Source organism: Nansenia antarctica (assembly GCF_963989245.1).
Source record: "Nansenia antarctica genome assembly, chromosome: 1".
Taxonomy (NCBI): domain Eukaryota; kingdom Metazoa; phylum Chordata; class Actinopteri; order Argentiniformes; family Microstomatidae; genus Nansenia; species Nansenia antarctica.
Window position 1 is genome coordinate 8,306,604 of NC_137674.1, and position 15,354 is coordinate 8,321,957.

Sequence of the window (15,354 nt, forward strand, 5' to 3'; positions counted from 1 at the left end):
ATGATGGAGGAGAAGCTCTTCTTGACCTGTGATAGACTCATATCTCACATGCAGCTTGCCTGCTGCCCCTCTCACTGTGCCATACCACTGAATGGCAAGGAACTGCTGGTTCACAACCACACAGACCCTGGGCATAAGGTCAGTCACAGTCCAAGCTGTGTAAATTGTGTTGTTTATGTGATTTTTTATTACCCTGAAAGAAATCAGCTTTTCACTTCAATTGCATTTGCTTCATGCCTTCATGCAGCCCCTGCAGCTCACTGGTCACCATGGTGACATCTGTGCCATGGAATTTGGGACTAGTAGAGACCCATTACTCCTCTGCTCTGCCTCTTCAGATTATGTCATTGTCTGGGACATTGAGCACTGCTATAGAAGAGCAAGAGAAGGTAAGGGGCTCTGATAGAGCTATCCTGTACCATACAAAACATTATGGGGAATATGATTACATGTATCCTATACCAGAGTTAACAAATAATACGAATTCTCATCATCAGTTTAGTTTAGTTTAGTTTAGTTTATTTATTTAGCACACAAGAAATTGTGCAAGGAGGGAACGAAGCCCAGAAGGCTTGTACAGAGTTCCACTCCACGTCAATATCATTGTTTCAAATAAAAATCAAGGGACACTTACTGCACGTCAATAGGAGAAAAGAAACCACAAACAAAATCATATCCATCGGGCAGAAAGGTAGGATAGCACATACAAACACACAAGACAAAAGTCATAACATCATTAACAGTGGTACTGCAGGTGCCATGCATGGGCATGTGTCTGGTGCACAACAATTACAAAATGTAGCCTATTTATTTATAGTGAAACTAGATTGGCCTAATGCTTCCTTCAATATATAGTGTTGCCAAGTAGCCTAATATTAAATTGTGAATTGATAAATGTGCTTTAATCAATGAATCTGTGTTGCACTGTTTAACTACTATAAGTGGAGTTTTCCTGTTGGAATGTTGCCACCTAGTGAAATATACCTCTCATTACAAGTTTAAATCTATTTGTAGCTACACTGCTACAGGATCACCAGGTGGGAATTTACAATGTAATTGAAATACAAATATTGAAATACAAAAAAACATAATTTTGTTTCAGGTCAAATTGCTTCTGGCAGAGTTATTGGGACACGACTGGGAAAGGTGGTCCATCTTTCATTTTGTTCTCGTGATGAACGGGTGGCTGCATGCTCAGGGACTGATGTATATATACTGAACTCCAAGGTAGGGAATGATGAAACACTATATATCTGTTATTTATTCACTCACTCACATACACACGTGCTTACTTTTTTGTTTTTTCATGTTGCTACTTCTACAGTACATGCATGGGTTAAATGGGGATTTTGTAGGCACTGGAATTGTTCCCAAAATATGTTGGTTTTCCAAAAGGACTTCTATGATATAATTAACATAGTATATCCCATCCTAAAATGGTGTTTGATCCAACCAATTCCAACCCCTAATTACAGTATACGGTACACATGTTAACTCCTTACTAGTACATGACTTATGCTTTAAGAAAGAGGAAGTGGTGAGTGTCTTGGCTGGCCACCTGGGACCTTTGACAGCTGCAGAGTTCTGTCCGTGGGATGAAGGCATCCTTGTGTCCATATCAGAGGACCGGACATTTAAGGTACAGATTTTAGATTCACCAAGTAAAGTAAACCAACTGTTTAATTCCTTTTCAAGGTCTAAACTAAAACTTTGTTTATTCTCTTTGTATATTCCTCCTTTTTTTCTTTTTCTTTAAAGGTTTGGAATTTAAGAAAAGATGAAATTCTATACCAGTCTGCCGTATTGACACGTATGTATGTGGACACTGGTTTAATATTTATTGATTAGATATTTTGTGAAATGCTATAACTGCCCGTTTGCTCTGTTCTCCAGCATCTCCGTTGCTCAGTGTGTTTTTCTTGGAGCAGAGCAGACAGATTGTCACTGGTTCTGCTGATGGACAGGTTGGTGAGACACATAATAATACAAAATTAAATAAAGAATTGTTTTATCGCCATGCAATCAACTTGTCAGTCAATTGTTGGAATTCGGTATTTGATGCTCTAGGCAAGGGGTCAGCCGTAGACGGCGACCCTGGAGCAATTAGGGGTTCAGTGCCTTGCTCAGGGGCACTTCGAAATGTGGCCAGCCCAATTCGAACCGCTGCGAGCTGCCCACTTTTGCGATCATTAGATGCCGGGTCTACCGGCTAAGCTATGTAGCCACCCCACATACACAGACACATGCAGTACACAACAGCATAAAAACACAAATAATGTGTCACACTGTCAGGCATGATCTTGACTCTCTCCCGCTTCTTGGTACAGTATTTTAACACCTCATTGTGCAATCTGGGACTTACACTGGTTCTAGGTGTGGTGCTTCACTCTTCCTGATGACCACAAATGCAATTTAGTGACCAGACTGGACCTTCACAAGTTACAGCAAAGACACCAAAGGCACCTGGAGACAGAGGCCCAGCAGAGAGGTGGTGAGCCAGGTCATAGTTAGTTTATTTTATACTTGTGTTGTGGTAATTGTTTTTGGATTAGGCAAGAAAGTTTGCTTTTTGGATATGAATTCCATATTATAGTATGTATTCTTAGATATTCAGAGATGAGTAGTTCATTTTGATGATTGATTTGATGGTGATTGTTATGATTGACACAATTGCCTTTAGTCATATTATCATATCTTGCTTATATTAGGGAAACCAAGTCTGCACTTGAAAAAGCACCTTTTGTGTTTGTATGTCTTTCTAGGTATCATGAGCTGGGAGCCGCCAGACACAGTGGAGACAGCAAAGCCAGTCCTCAGAATGTGTGCTAGTTGGTCACAACCTGACACTGATCATGAGCAGGAGAGGTAAAACGAATGCCTGATTTAGTAGATATCGTGTAGAGGTGTATGTCCTGACAACAATACGTTTAGTTCCTGGTTGGAGTTGAAGTCATAAAGCAAAGTAGGGTGGGAGTTTGTGACGCAACATATTTCTCATTCACACCTTTTCAATTGTCGTTGAACATTATCATATGTGTTTCTTGAACCATAACGATTACATTGTTATTCGTCAGCTTCATTTGTTTTGAGTCAAAGTCAATTGTTTTTGTTGAGTAGCTGCTGTACACGTCTGTAGACTATGGACTGGTCATGTAGAGAGTCCTTGATTTGTCCTTGTTTCCACAGGCTAGGAGTTGTGAGGGATCCAGGAAAGTATGATATCAGAAATGTAAATATAAAGCTGTCATAAAAAATACATTTTACAGCCTTTTCTACCATTAAAGCCATACAGGTGTCATGCTGTCACAAAGGTCTGGAAACAGTTCCAAACTCTCTATGTCGTTTATTAGTAGAGACTAATGGGGCACGGGTGTTTCCACGGTGATAGCAGGAAACGTTATATTAAAGTGTCGTTAAAGTGGCGTCTCAGGCTGTCAAAACAGCAGCTGTTGCCATGGAAAGCAGGGACTTGTGCAGCTTGGGCACAGGCCCTCGATGTGCCGTGGGGACCACAGAGGGACTGAACAGAATGTAATGGTGAGGAGTCAGGAGCCCGACCTCTGACCATGGGGCTTGGGCTTCTAGGTGGTTCTGTTTTTCTTTAAGCAGTGTAACACACATGCAGCATATGAACACTGACAGATACAGTTAGCAGTTTGCCCACAAAACCTTTTATAATACAAAGTGCCATTCTGTGGCAGTATTCTGTAGACTTATGTAGTCATGGTTTGTTATTAACGACAGTATTTTCTCAGTCTTCAGTCTTCATTCATTCCAAGTCAAGGCAAGGATTGCATGTAGTCAGCGTTAATTGTATGTGCAGGATGATAGGATAATTGTGGGTAAAGTACAACCCTCCTGTGGAGAGGATCCATTGGATGCATTCAGTTGTTACTGGTTTCAGACTGTAGCTGTGCTTCTATAGCCTGTTTGTGCTGAGCTGGCAGTTCTGTGCTGGAGGTAGTGAATCATTTAGGATCAGCCTGAACCCCCTCTCTCTGCCACCCTGTCTTGTTTATACGACAGCGTGGGACGGCTTTAGTTCCTGGCTTCCTATGCATGATTTACGCAGCATTAAGTCAGGGGAAAATTCAGGCTTGGATCAAAACCAGGGTCCCAGTTGGTGTGCGTGTCTTGCCATCTCACCACCACAGTGTGTTTTCCTTAAGTTTGCGGTTACATTGTCCACTCCACTGAAATGTATTGGAACAAAGTCCCTTTTAAGGAGAAACATGTAATCCTATTTTTCCATATATGCTTCTCTGTGCCCCCTGCAGGGATTGCAGCTCGTTATGGATGGGAAGCTCTGATGGTCTGTATCTGGTTGACCTGGCTACCTCAGAGCTCCAAAAGGCGCTACATCTCAGAGGTGTGTGTGGGCATCAAATGGAATGTCGGTCCCCAACAACAATGTTTTGCAGCATCAGCAGAAACGTTGTCAGTTTGATGGTCTAGCACTTCAGCAGACGGTAGTATTGATTTTGCAATCTGATATCCACAGAGAATTTACAGTGCCCTTTATATCTCCCAGTCTCCTTTGATTGGTTGTTCAGTAAGTACAGTAGTAACTCATTCTAACCTTGCCTGACTGAAGAAACCCCCCCCCAAAACATTGGAGAGAATATGAATGATGGGTCGATCAGATGGAAAAAGGGTAAAGGTTAACTACATTTTAGGAAGATGGATGCATGAACACTATATCCTACAAGTCCATCAAAATTGTTTTGAATATCGTGGAAAAGTTGATTATCTTCCGTAATTTCATTCAAAAAGTGAAACTTTCATATTGGTTTGATAAAACACAGTGCACCAACACCAGCAGATGACATTGCACCCCAAATCATCACTGACTGTGGAAACGTCAGTGCCTGTCCAGTCTTCCTCCAGACTCTGGGACCTTGATTTCCAAATGAAATGCAACATTTACTTTCATCTGAAAAGAGGACTTTGGACAACTGACTAACGGTCCAGTTCTTGTTCTCCTTAGCCCATGTAAGACGCTTCTGACGTTGTCTCTGGTTCAGGAGTGGCTTGACACTAAGAATGCAACACTTGTAGCCCAGTTCCTGGGTACGTCTGTGCGTGGTGGCTATGCACTGACTCCAGCCTCAGTCCACTCCTTGTGAAGCTCCCCCAAGTTCTTGAATCGGCCTTGCTTGACAACCCTCTCAAGGCTGCGGTCATCCCTGTTGCTTGTGCACCTTTTCCTACTACACTTTTCCCTTCCAGTCAACTTTCCATGGATATGCAGACGAGCTGAAGGGCGCTATCAAAGCAACCTGGGCTTCCTTAACACCTCATCAGTGCCACAGGCTGATTGCCTCCATGCCACGCCGCATTGATGCAGTAATTCGTGCAAAATGAGCCCCGACCAAATATTGAGTCCATAAATTAACATACTTTTCAGAAGGTCAACATTTCTGTATTACAAATCCTTTTTTGGATTGGATGTAATATTCTGTTCACTGTATACTTGACACTAGAGTATGCAGCAAACAGTTAAGTAGGCCTATAGTAAACGTTGAAAAGGATAACATAATATAATTTCAAGGTTTTTTAGCAATTTCAAACGGGTGAAACATTAGGTATTTACTTGTAACAGGATGCAATCCATCCCATTGTGTCCCTCCTATAGACTACCCCAACGTGAGCCTCACAATCGCTGGGTCCTGGTCCATCTCCAAAGGATGGGATAACAATGTAGGTAATCCATAGCTCACCCACCAATCAGGTATGTCACAGCAGGTGAACAACAGAGACTTTCTTGTCCTGTATGCTGTAGAGAGTGCAGCCTATGGCCAAATTGTGTATATTCTGAGATGTGTTCAATGGCCCTGAAGCTAGGAGCTACTGTATGAGGGGTGTCCCAACCCCTGACTGAAAGGCTAATGGTAGTGAAGGGTAATGGTACTATGAGAAACACTGCTGCCAATCTTATCAAGTGCACCTTGTTATATTATTTCCACACCTCTGACCGATTTCCACTCTTGGAAGTAGCTCATTTCTCGTACTAATATTCTTTATAGATGAAATGCTACTCCATATTAAAATCATGTGAATAACATGTATATATGCATTTTTGGTTTTGTTCCATATACTTAATTTTTACGTCCTAGAGTTCACATGTATTGAGCCTTTGGCGTTTTTATAACTCTGCAATTAGCAGTTTATGGTTTCACAAGGCCAGGATTATGTGAGATGTAAAGGTTTTACAAGGTTTGACTGCGGTTTGCATCCTGGAGGAAAATTAGCTTTTCTGTTCCAACTGAGAGGCAATTATGTGTTACAGTGCAGTGTAGAGCATTACCCCTTTTCTCTCCCTTTTGTCCAATACATTATTATTATTAATATTCTGTTTGACCTATTTCTGCTTTCATATATCTACACCGTTTTATTTACTATATTCAGTCTCACATCGTGTTATCCCCACCCCTCTCCTTCTCTCCTTCCCTTCCTCAGATGATTTTCTTAGTGACCTCTCTGTTTGAACCTCATATGGCACTATTGGAGGTGAGAATGCCAGGGTCGATGGACAGCCTCTGTGACCTCATGGGGAAGGCCTGGGCTGGTGGAGAGAGAATGTCAGTGATGCCAAGGTAACCTCACCCTGAGATACAGTACAGTATGTTAGCCTCAGTGCAGCAAATTGTAAAGAATGTTTATATTGTGAAAAGTGCTGATTTTACCACTATTCCACTACACTACTATAGTAGAGAAAAGAGAATCCTGCACACTCAGCACCATCACCAGCAATACTGACCACATCATTTCAGAATTAAAATAATTACAATAACATCAACATACAACAAAAGACACTTGAAAAGAGGAAGAGTAAAGCACAACTGGCTATCTCATCAGTGAACAGCATGGCATTGAAAACAATGAATAATCTAGACCTCTAGGGGAGAGGGTTAGCAGGGTATACATCCAAAATGCTTTGCATTTTTTTTTTTCAAAAGGTCAGGTAAGCTAATGTTTTCAATGCCACAAAATCACAAAAAAGTAATAGCCACAGCCACAACTATCATCTATTATTGCTGATTGTACTTTTTGTGTTCACTTATTATTTGTTTGAACTTTCTGGACGTTTGCTCAATGTTTGCCAAACCACACAGGCAAATTATTGAAAACATTTTACCAGGTGGAAATTAGTCTTCCCGGGTGGCAGAAGTGCATCATTTTGTATTATTACATTGGGCCACAACGATAGCTGCCATGAGGTAAAATGACATAGGTGCCATTTTACTTTTGAGATTGGCATGGACCAATTTGTCTCTTAAATTCCTGCCATGCTTGAAAACAACCAATGGGGGATCATCGAACACCGGCAACAACTTGGGGTCAGAAGACAAAATATGCCAATGCTTTTTGAAAATAGTACTACTAGGTCGTCCTCGGACGAGCCCTCCATCGGAGCTTCCAGTCATCCCGATCTTCCATACATCTGGCTAGCTCACCGGTACTTTGCCGCTCCAGCATCTTTCTTGAGTACTTCCACGTATGTTAGTGTGGGACGCCCTCATGACCAATGCCCGTTTGTTGGCTCCCACAGAACCAGTTTGCTGGCTGACAGCTCCCGGTGTCTCTGACAGTGACCTGCCAGCCTCATTCTCCTGACTGCAATTTTTTTTCACTTATCCTTGGTGATGCTTGTTGGTAATATGCTCGCTATTGTCGATGTTATGTACTGCACGCAGTATTCTGATGTAGCACAGATCTAGGGACTTCTGCAGGGTAGGCTTCAGGGTCCAGCATTCACAGCCGTATAGGAGAACGGACATCGAAGAAGCTGAGTTTGATTTGTCGTGGGAGGTTGGAGTGCCACACACTGGCCATGCCGTACAGGGCCCCCCATGCAAGGGCCTTCCTCACTTTAAGGTCTTGCTCGGACGAGTTGACCCATGAGCCCAGGTGTTTGAAGTCTTTGACTTCCTTCAGAGCAAGGCCTCTAAAACTCTGGAGCTCAAGGATCCGCACAAATACAGAGGCACTTTAGGTGCATTTCCACAGCTTAGATGTAATTGGTGGTGTCAGCTCATAAAATGGCACAAAAACAGCACAGAGAGCCCTTTTTTCTCCGTCTCACGCAGATGCCAGGTACCCAACTGGCACCCAGCATGAGGGCAAGTGGGGCAACTTTACAGCAGGCTCTGTGCCCCCAAACCCCCTTGTACTACTGTTTCCATAATTAATGTTGAACTATTTTAATTGAGCCTTTATGACTCGGTTTTTGACGAGTCAGTGAGTATTGCAGTGCTGAGATAGCGGACACGATTCATCAATAACCATGGAAAATGCCACCTACCTTTATTTTCAGTACGTTTTTCTTTTCCACTTCCTTTTCCACTTCCAGTGCTGCTCCAGGGCCTGAATCCCCACTAAACGCTGTATTGAAAAAGAGAGATCAGAAACCTTCTAAAGAAACAGGTAAGCATCAGCCCTTCACACATAAACACTCACTCATGCACACATTATGAACAACACCGTTGAACCACTAGTCTTGGAATGAATTTGGACATAATATTTTCATTATAATTTACATGTTCACTGCTTTATTTGGCTAGAGGTCACTTACCTCAAACGGTATAATGTTTAATGGAGGGAGTGTATGGCTATAATTAGAGCTACTGTACTGAGAACCTCCTTATTATCTGTAAATATAGTGGACCTCAAACTTTTTTCCTCTACATCACAGAGGCTGTTCATGTGGCATAATGGTTACAATGTCCCTAGTTCCTGCATTTTGCAAATACAGAGTTGCATACAATAGAATAGGTTTAGCCTGCTGATAGGGCTGTATTGATTTACTAATGTTTAAGTTGCACAGTTACCGTTGTTGTATTTGTTTGAATGTAAGTAGGGTTGACTTCTCTGTAAAGTGAGGCCATCTCTGGTTGGCAGGCCTCAGACAGCCCTTTGGTGTATCATTAGAGCCTGGCAGCTCAACACTGCTCTGCTGGAGACAGTAGCACAGACTGTGGTTAACATTCTGCCATTGCAGACAGTTAGTGCTGAGAAATGTGCTGTTAAAGAACAGGACTCCCCAGAGAGGGAGTGAGGGGGGGCTGGTCGCACCAGACTTTGTAGGAGATGAGCTTGGAGGTGGTGCGTGACTGCAATGTCAGACCAAAAAACCACAAATATTCTCAAGCTCCTGTTTCTCAACCTCTCCTCTATGATATCTACAGTATGCGTGTATAATCTGAACAAACAATAACGGAAATTATGGGACTCCTAGGAAAGTTTGGTTCCAGCATTTTTTTCCAGCAAGTTTTGTCATCTTAATGATTTCCATACTGGTGTGCAAAGCCCAGTGTTGATCGGTGGCTGCTGTTTTATGTTAAGTTATTGATTTGAGATGAACTGTGAGTAATTCTTACTTTCATGCCTGTTACATAACCAACTCATTAATCAGTTGGCGGTGGTTGTTGGAGAGAATGATCCACAACTGGCAACCCTGTTCGCCAGAGGCCTCACTCATGAGGCTTGATGCAGAGGCCATGTTCCCTGGATTAACCTGGCTAATACAGAGGATGTGTGGAACATTGTTTCACTACACCGTCGCTTTGGCGGCAAAACCCTCCACATCTCTAGCCCAGAAAGGATTATACACCTCTGAAAATGTCTTTCCGTCTTGACAAGCTTATGTTAATGGTTTGATTACATGACAGCACAAACTTTAGATTTAGGTGACCTGAAAGTAATTTTGCCAATGACAATTACAGTTCCAAGCCTGCAATTCAATGACAGCTCTGGCTCATACATATTATGGCCTGGAATGTTTTGAATTATAAACATTCAAATTTGTATCCTGCCCATCAACCACACCTTCATACTGTATAAGAAAACAGTGGTTCCATCCAGTCCTGTCTGTGAGGTAAACGTTGGTGTTTGTTGACTGAATCTCTACAAAGTCCTCAGTTTGGGAGCTGTTAAAGAGTAATGGTCCACAAGAACTTGATCTAAGTGACACGGTTGTAAAAATACAGCTGCGTATAAGACATACCAGCCCCATTCCCTGTGACGTACAGCCTGTTGCCACAGGGCATCACTGTCAGGTTGCACCCTAGACCTCTCTCTCCAATACTGCGCTCAGGGAGATTATCCAAGGGAAAACTGTTCAGAGTTTCCATCCAGAGACAGGGGAGTGGGAGTGGTGCTGAGCCCTAAGGTCTGTGTGGAGAGAGGAGGTTTGCCAACGGGCTGTCTGTCTGCACATTGGACCCTGACAGATTGACTGACTGACTGACTGAAACCACAATAGAAAGCACACCGGCTGAGAGGGCAAAATACATCTTACTCTCCCTTGACCCTGCCACTCCTGTCTGTTGATGTCCCGGTCGCTCTTCTCCTCAGAGCTCAATTCTACAGTTTACTTTTTCCTCTTACTTCCATTTTCCCCTCGCTGGCCCTTACACCATACTGAAACCCTACTGAGATCTGACACGCACACACTCTATTTGAATGGCACATCTCTCAGCCACTGTCTTATTTTTTTCTCCGTCCTGAGATACCCTGATCCTATAATGTCCCAGTCTGTTCTGTACCCACACCAGTCTCCGACTGTTTCCCACTGTTCACGAGTTAGTGAAGAGCAGCAGCACTAAAAGTAGCTCATGCCACAGCTAATGGGGATCCTTCCAATAAATAAACAGAATAAACAAAATAAACATACATTACAGACAGAGAGGAAGTTTTTGTTACAGCCTAGAAGACACACTATATACCTGTACCTACTATTATGTTATTACACATAATTTCTAACAAGCTTGAATTCCTACTTAATGCTTTCTCTGAGCCCATAGTCAAGTCCTCAAAACACCAGCCCAGCCTGTTGTCCTGAATCTAGAACGGTTCACTTTAATTGATCTGTTCTGACTTCAAGGATCAGTATGTCAGTGATTCCAGTGTTGGAGTTACATTTCAGTTCATACAATTCAGGAAGTGAATGGATTTTCCAATCCAAACGTAGAGCAAGCCTCATTAAACATTAATGGAACTTCGGAAATCTTCCACTTAATTTTTGCATTGACTACATCGGAATTGACCCAAACCGTATTTGTGAAAATGTGTATCTTATCATACCAGAATAGAATGATAGATAGAATGATTTTTCAAATGTAACGTGAACATCAAAATGCTGCTCTTATGAGACTATTTGACTTTTCCTCATTTCGCATGCAGTCGACAGGAGAAGTGTTTTTGGAAAATCACACATATGTTTTAATGGACCTGGAAAAAGTGACCTCACTCCAGCGAATTGAAGGTTCTGACAGCAAAGAGCAGTGGGCTCCATCTCACAGAGTGAGAGGAGGTTTATACACCCCTTCCAGCCATCTCCTATCAGCATGTGTTAACTAACTACACACTTAATGTTCAGACCTCCGTTCCCTGCTCTCATGAGGACAGCTGCAGAGACATCAGTAGTGTCCTAATGATGATAATGGAGGCACGAGTCAGAATATAAGTTGTTCAACAGCTGGTTAATTGTGTATCACTTTAATTTCCTATCCAATACTCCATACATTGATAATACATCATGAAAAAGGTACAATCAATCAATCCTTCTGATCTATTCACTCCTCCTGTTGCACATCTACATGTCTTTTCAATATTCTCATCATCTCTGTGTTTCTCTTTCTGTCTCTTGCTATCTCACTCTCAGGCTTGAAGAAGCGAGGCATGATGGAGAAGCCTATTGTCTTCCACTCACAGGTGAAGTCGTCTAGATATACAGAGGGTCCTCGGTAGGTTGATTGAGGACTGAATGTGCCAAGCCTGATAGTGATGGTCAAATTAAAAGGTTGGAGAAAGGGGTAGGGTGCAACGGTTGACAACATAATTTGTATAATCAGGGCTGAAATTAGTTCAGGCGTAGAAAAACTGGATTGTAAGTCACAGGGAGAATAACTGCCTACAAGTGTGACAGAAGTATTAGAAAAGCCATAATCTGACTTCTATTATGCTTTACTTTGCTTTTACATGGGGGACATGACAAGTGTTACAGTATGTTTCAGTATGTATAGTATGAATAATATTAGCATTAGTATTAGTATTTGAGCAATTGTCGTGGCCTAGATTCTGTATTTTTTTCTTGGACGTTTTATGTTGATTTTGGTCTCGTGCTATGTTTGTTCTGCTCACTGTGCTACTTTAGGGTCCAAGTCTTGTACTTAAAAGTTTCTTTGGCCACATTTTATGTGGAAAGTTCTGAATATGCTACTGATCCTACTCATATTTTCTCAGGACAATATTGTTTTCAGTTTATTAGAGCATTAGGTTTATTAGAGGATTGTTTTTAAGTAGAGATGCACCGAAATGAAAATTCTTGGCCGAAGCCGAAACCGAAATTAAGGAAACACTTGGCCGAATACCGAGTGTGTACTGGCAGTTTTTCATTTATTTAGCCAATTTTTGTATCATTGTATAAATTAAATTAATTTAGCTTTTTATTCATGCTTGTATGCTTATTCATCTAAAATGTAAAATGATAATTATCTAAATTACGTGTTTGAAATTGTATATACTTTATGTTACATAATATTTCCTAATTTCATGAAAGATGTAAAAATTGTGACAGCGGCTGGTGAAAGGCAAGTCACCAATCAAAATGTTCAGACTTTTATTTTGAAAAACACCAGTAAGAACATCGCCAGTAAGTCAAACTATTGCAATGCAATGGATTCAGTGAGTAATCCCCACTGCTACCTAATTAAATATAACACTACTTTACATTGTTAGCAGGCTCACAAAACAAGCTGTGTTAGTTGACTAGCGGGTGTGTCATTTATTTTCAACAAAGCTGACATGTATTTACATTTTTCTAAATAAAAGTCTGAACATCAAATCAGCTGCTGGCTTGTTAACCCTTTCACCAGCAGCTGTCACAAATACTGTGATCCCATCAGTTTCCAGTGATCGCTTAGCTCACACTTTTATTTTGAAGTCGCGGAAAACGGAAACAGGAGTATTAATGTCGGAATGTGCCTCTCATTGTCGTTCAGAGAACAGGTGCCAAACTGCCGACATGTTTGCTGTAATTATATGACTTGGCAGTAGGCAGTCATCACTCAATACTCGTCACAGAACAGAACAGAACGGGTTGCTTGCACTGTTTGATCGCCTCATCAATACAACGTCTTGTATTCGGTAAACATTCGGTCTTTTCACACATGTTATTTTCGGCCGAAATGTAGGTGCATCCCTATTTTTAAGTTTAGAATGTAGGTTCAAATCTGCACTAAAGTTGTTTACTTTACAGGATGACCATGTTCTCACCTAAGACCAACATTCAAAAGACTCAACGGTCAATAAAAACCGACAAGCAGTAAGCAGTACATAATTATACAGAATAAGAAATACTTAATACTTAATGTTTTGCAAAGTTTACATTTTCTTACATCTACAGAACTTTGCTTTATTTCAGATGCTTTCTTAGGGATTACCCGTTAGACACTGGAGCACCAAGTGTCCCACATACTCACCTGAGCACGTCCAAAACGCCCACACCAGTTTGCTGCTTTCAATACTCGGGTAGGTGTCTGATCTATACATCTATACAATGTACAAAGATCCACATACTGTATGGTCACACAAACCAGTAATTGAAGCTTTAAAGTCCCTCCATAAAAATATACTGTGTCATTTGGTAATATTTGTGTGAGTTAACTGCCAGTAAATAAGGAAGACATATAAATAAACAGACACACATAGTGTAGCATCCAATTCCTAGATGAGGTCATAGGATCAGTTTTTTATATTTTATTTTGATGCGTGTCATGCTTTCTTGCTCGACCAGTGCTTTCACTGACCCAGAAGTGTATACCGTATCAAAATGAAATCTCATATTTTGCTTCATTCAGTCTTTTATTTGTCTTTGTCCAGGAGATGGGAAGCAGATCCTGTGTGGTCTTGGAGACAGATCGGTATTGTTGTACAAGTCCTCCCTCACTGGCACTCCGGCTGTTTACACAGGTAGTGGGAAAGAGCTCTCTGATGAAAAACCTCTGGGCTGTGTTTATTTTAGCTCAACACAGTTAGGTCTGACTTTCATCCAAATCTCTACAGAAAAATCCAAGTTTCTAGAAACCGCAGGACTATGTTTTTATCCCTCTTTATTTGTTTTCTGTTTATTCAACCACTGTTTTTGCTTCTTACTTGTCAATCATCTTGGAGAATGAACTTCACTTTGTGAGGAATCCAGGCTCTGACATGTGTTTATTTGAATGTCACATTTCATACAACAGGGGCAATTCAAAGTGCTTTACATACAGCATTAAAAAAAATACATCAACTGGAGAATAGTAAACCGATTTAAAAAATAAAATAAAATGATAATAATAGACATATATAGATAAAGATGTAATAAGATAATAGAAATTAATAAACAGACATGGATGGAAGTGTTAGTGTTGAATCATAACTGTTGCAAAACATGAAGGTTTTTAACTTAGATTTAAATATTTGTAGGGTTTGGGCCTGTTTGATTTCTTCAGGGAGTTTGTTCCAGGAGCACGCGGCAGAGTGACTAAAAGCTGCAGCACTGTGTTTTGTTTTCACTCTTAGAATGATTAGTCTCAGCTGATTGCCTTATGTATTGTGGTCCAAGACCATTTTGTGATTTGGAGTTACTAGGAGTACTTTGAATTCAATTCTCTGAGACAGGTAGCCAGTGTAGAGATCTCAGGATTGGTGTAATGTGCTTCTTCGTTTTTGTTAGGACCCTAGCAGCGGCGTTTTGGATGAGCTGCAATTTACCATTACAATAATCAAGTCTACTCAAATCAAATGCATGGATGAGCTTTTCAAGGTCTTGTTTGGACATGAACCCTCTCAAGTTTAGTCTCAAAACCTCTCGAGTTTATGTGGCTTTTGAAGTTTAAATCAGTCTAGAATAACACCAAGATTTCTGACCTGTTTTTTAGTTTGAAGAGAGAATCAAGTTTTGCATTGACTTTCGATCTTTTGTCAGATGCACCGAATACAATTATCTCAGTTTTGTCCTTGTTTTGTTGGAGGAAGTTTTTTATCTTCTATTGCACGTTATTTACATGCATATTGTAAGCTGTCTTTTTTTTTTTTTTTGCATGTTGCCTAAATCCATCATTGCTGTTTTCATTACTCCAACAATAATATACAGCACCTTACTTGAGCAGGGTTGCTCGACGTGATTTGAAACCGCTCCATGGCTCAAGATGAAAGACTCAGGGGGAAGATCCTTCTAGATAAACAGTTTTGTTCCACCGGCAAAGCATTCACTAGTCACCTGCCAAGGCTTAAACACGAGGAGGTCCTTGGTACATCTTGTCTTTTTCTTCTCAAAAGGAGAAGTGTCAGGTTGGACAAGATTAAGAT

At 41.1% G+C, this 15,354-nt stretch overlaps 1 protein-coding gene across 1 annotated transcript in view; it reads left to right on the forward strand.

Annotated features, from left to right (window-relative positions):
* wdr27 (WD repeat domain 27) overlaps nucleotides 1–15,354 on the forward strand; it is a gene marked incomplete at both ends in the record, with an annotated part of 54,979 nt that continues 39,625 nt past the window's right edge. Inside the window, 15 exons of the mRNA XM_080550399.1 lie at nucleotides 1–138; nucleotides 248–389; nucleotides 1,103–1,227; nucleotides 1,526–1,639; nucleotides 1,759–1,810; nucleotides 1,894–1,964; nucleotides 2,374–2,491; nucleotides 2,763–2,865; nucleotides 4,988–5,070; nucleotides 5,636–5,700; nucleotides 6,460–6,596; nucleotides 8,354–8,427; nucleotides 11,666–11,747; nucleotides 13,427–13,533; nucleotides 13,885–13,974. Coding sequence (XP_080406525.1) covers nucleotides 1–138; nucleotides 248–389; nucleotides 1,103–1,227; nucleotides 1,526–1,639; nucleotides 1,759–1,810; nucleotides 1,894–1,964; nucleotides 2,374–2,491; nucleotides 2,763–2,865; nucleotides 4,988–5,070; nucleotides 5,636–5,700; nucleotides 6,460–6,596; nucleotides 8,354–8,427; nucleotides 11,666–11,747; nucleotides 13,427–13,533; nucleotides 13,885–13,974 — 1,501 coding nt within the window. The remainder of the gene's footprint in view (nucleotides 139–247; nucleotides 390–1,102; nucleotides 1,228–1,525; nucleotides 1,640–1,758; nucleotides 1,811–1,893; nucleotides 1,965–2,373; nucleotides 2,492–2,762; nucleotides 2,866–4,987; nucleotides 5,071–5,635; nucleotides 5,701–6,459; nucleotides 6,597–8,353; nucleotides 8,428–11,665; nucleotides 11,748–13,426; nucleotides 13,534–13,884; nucleotides 13,975–15,354) is intronic.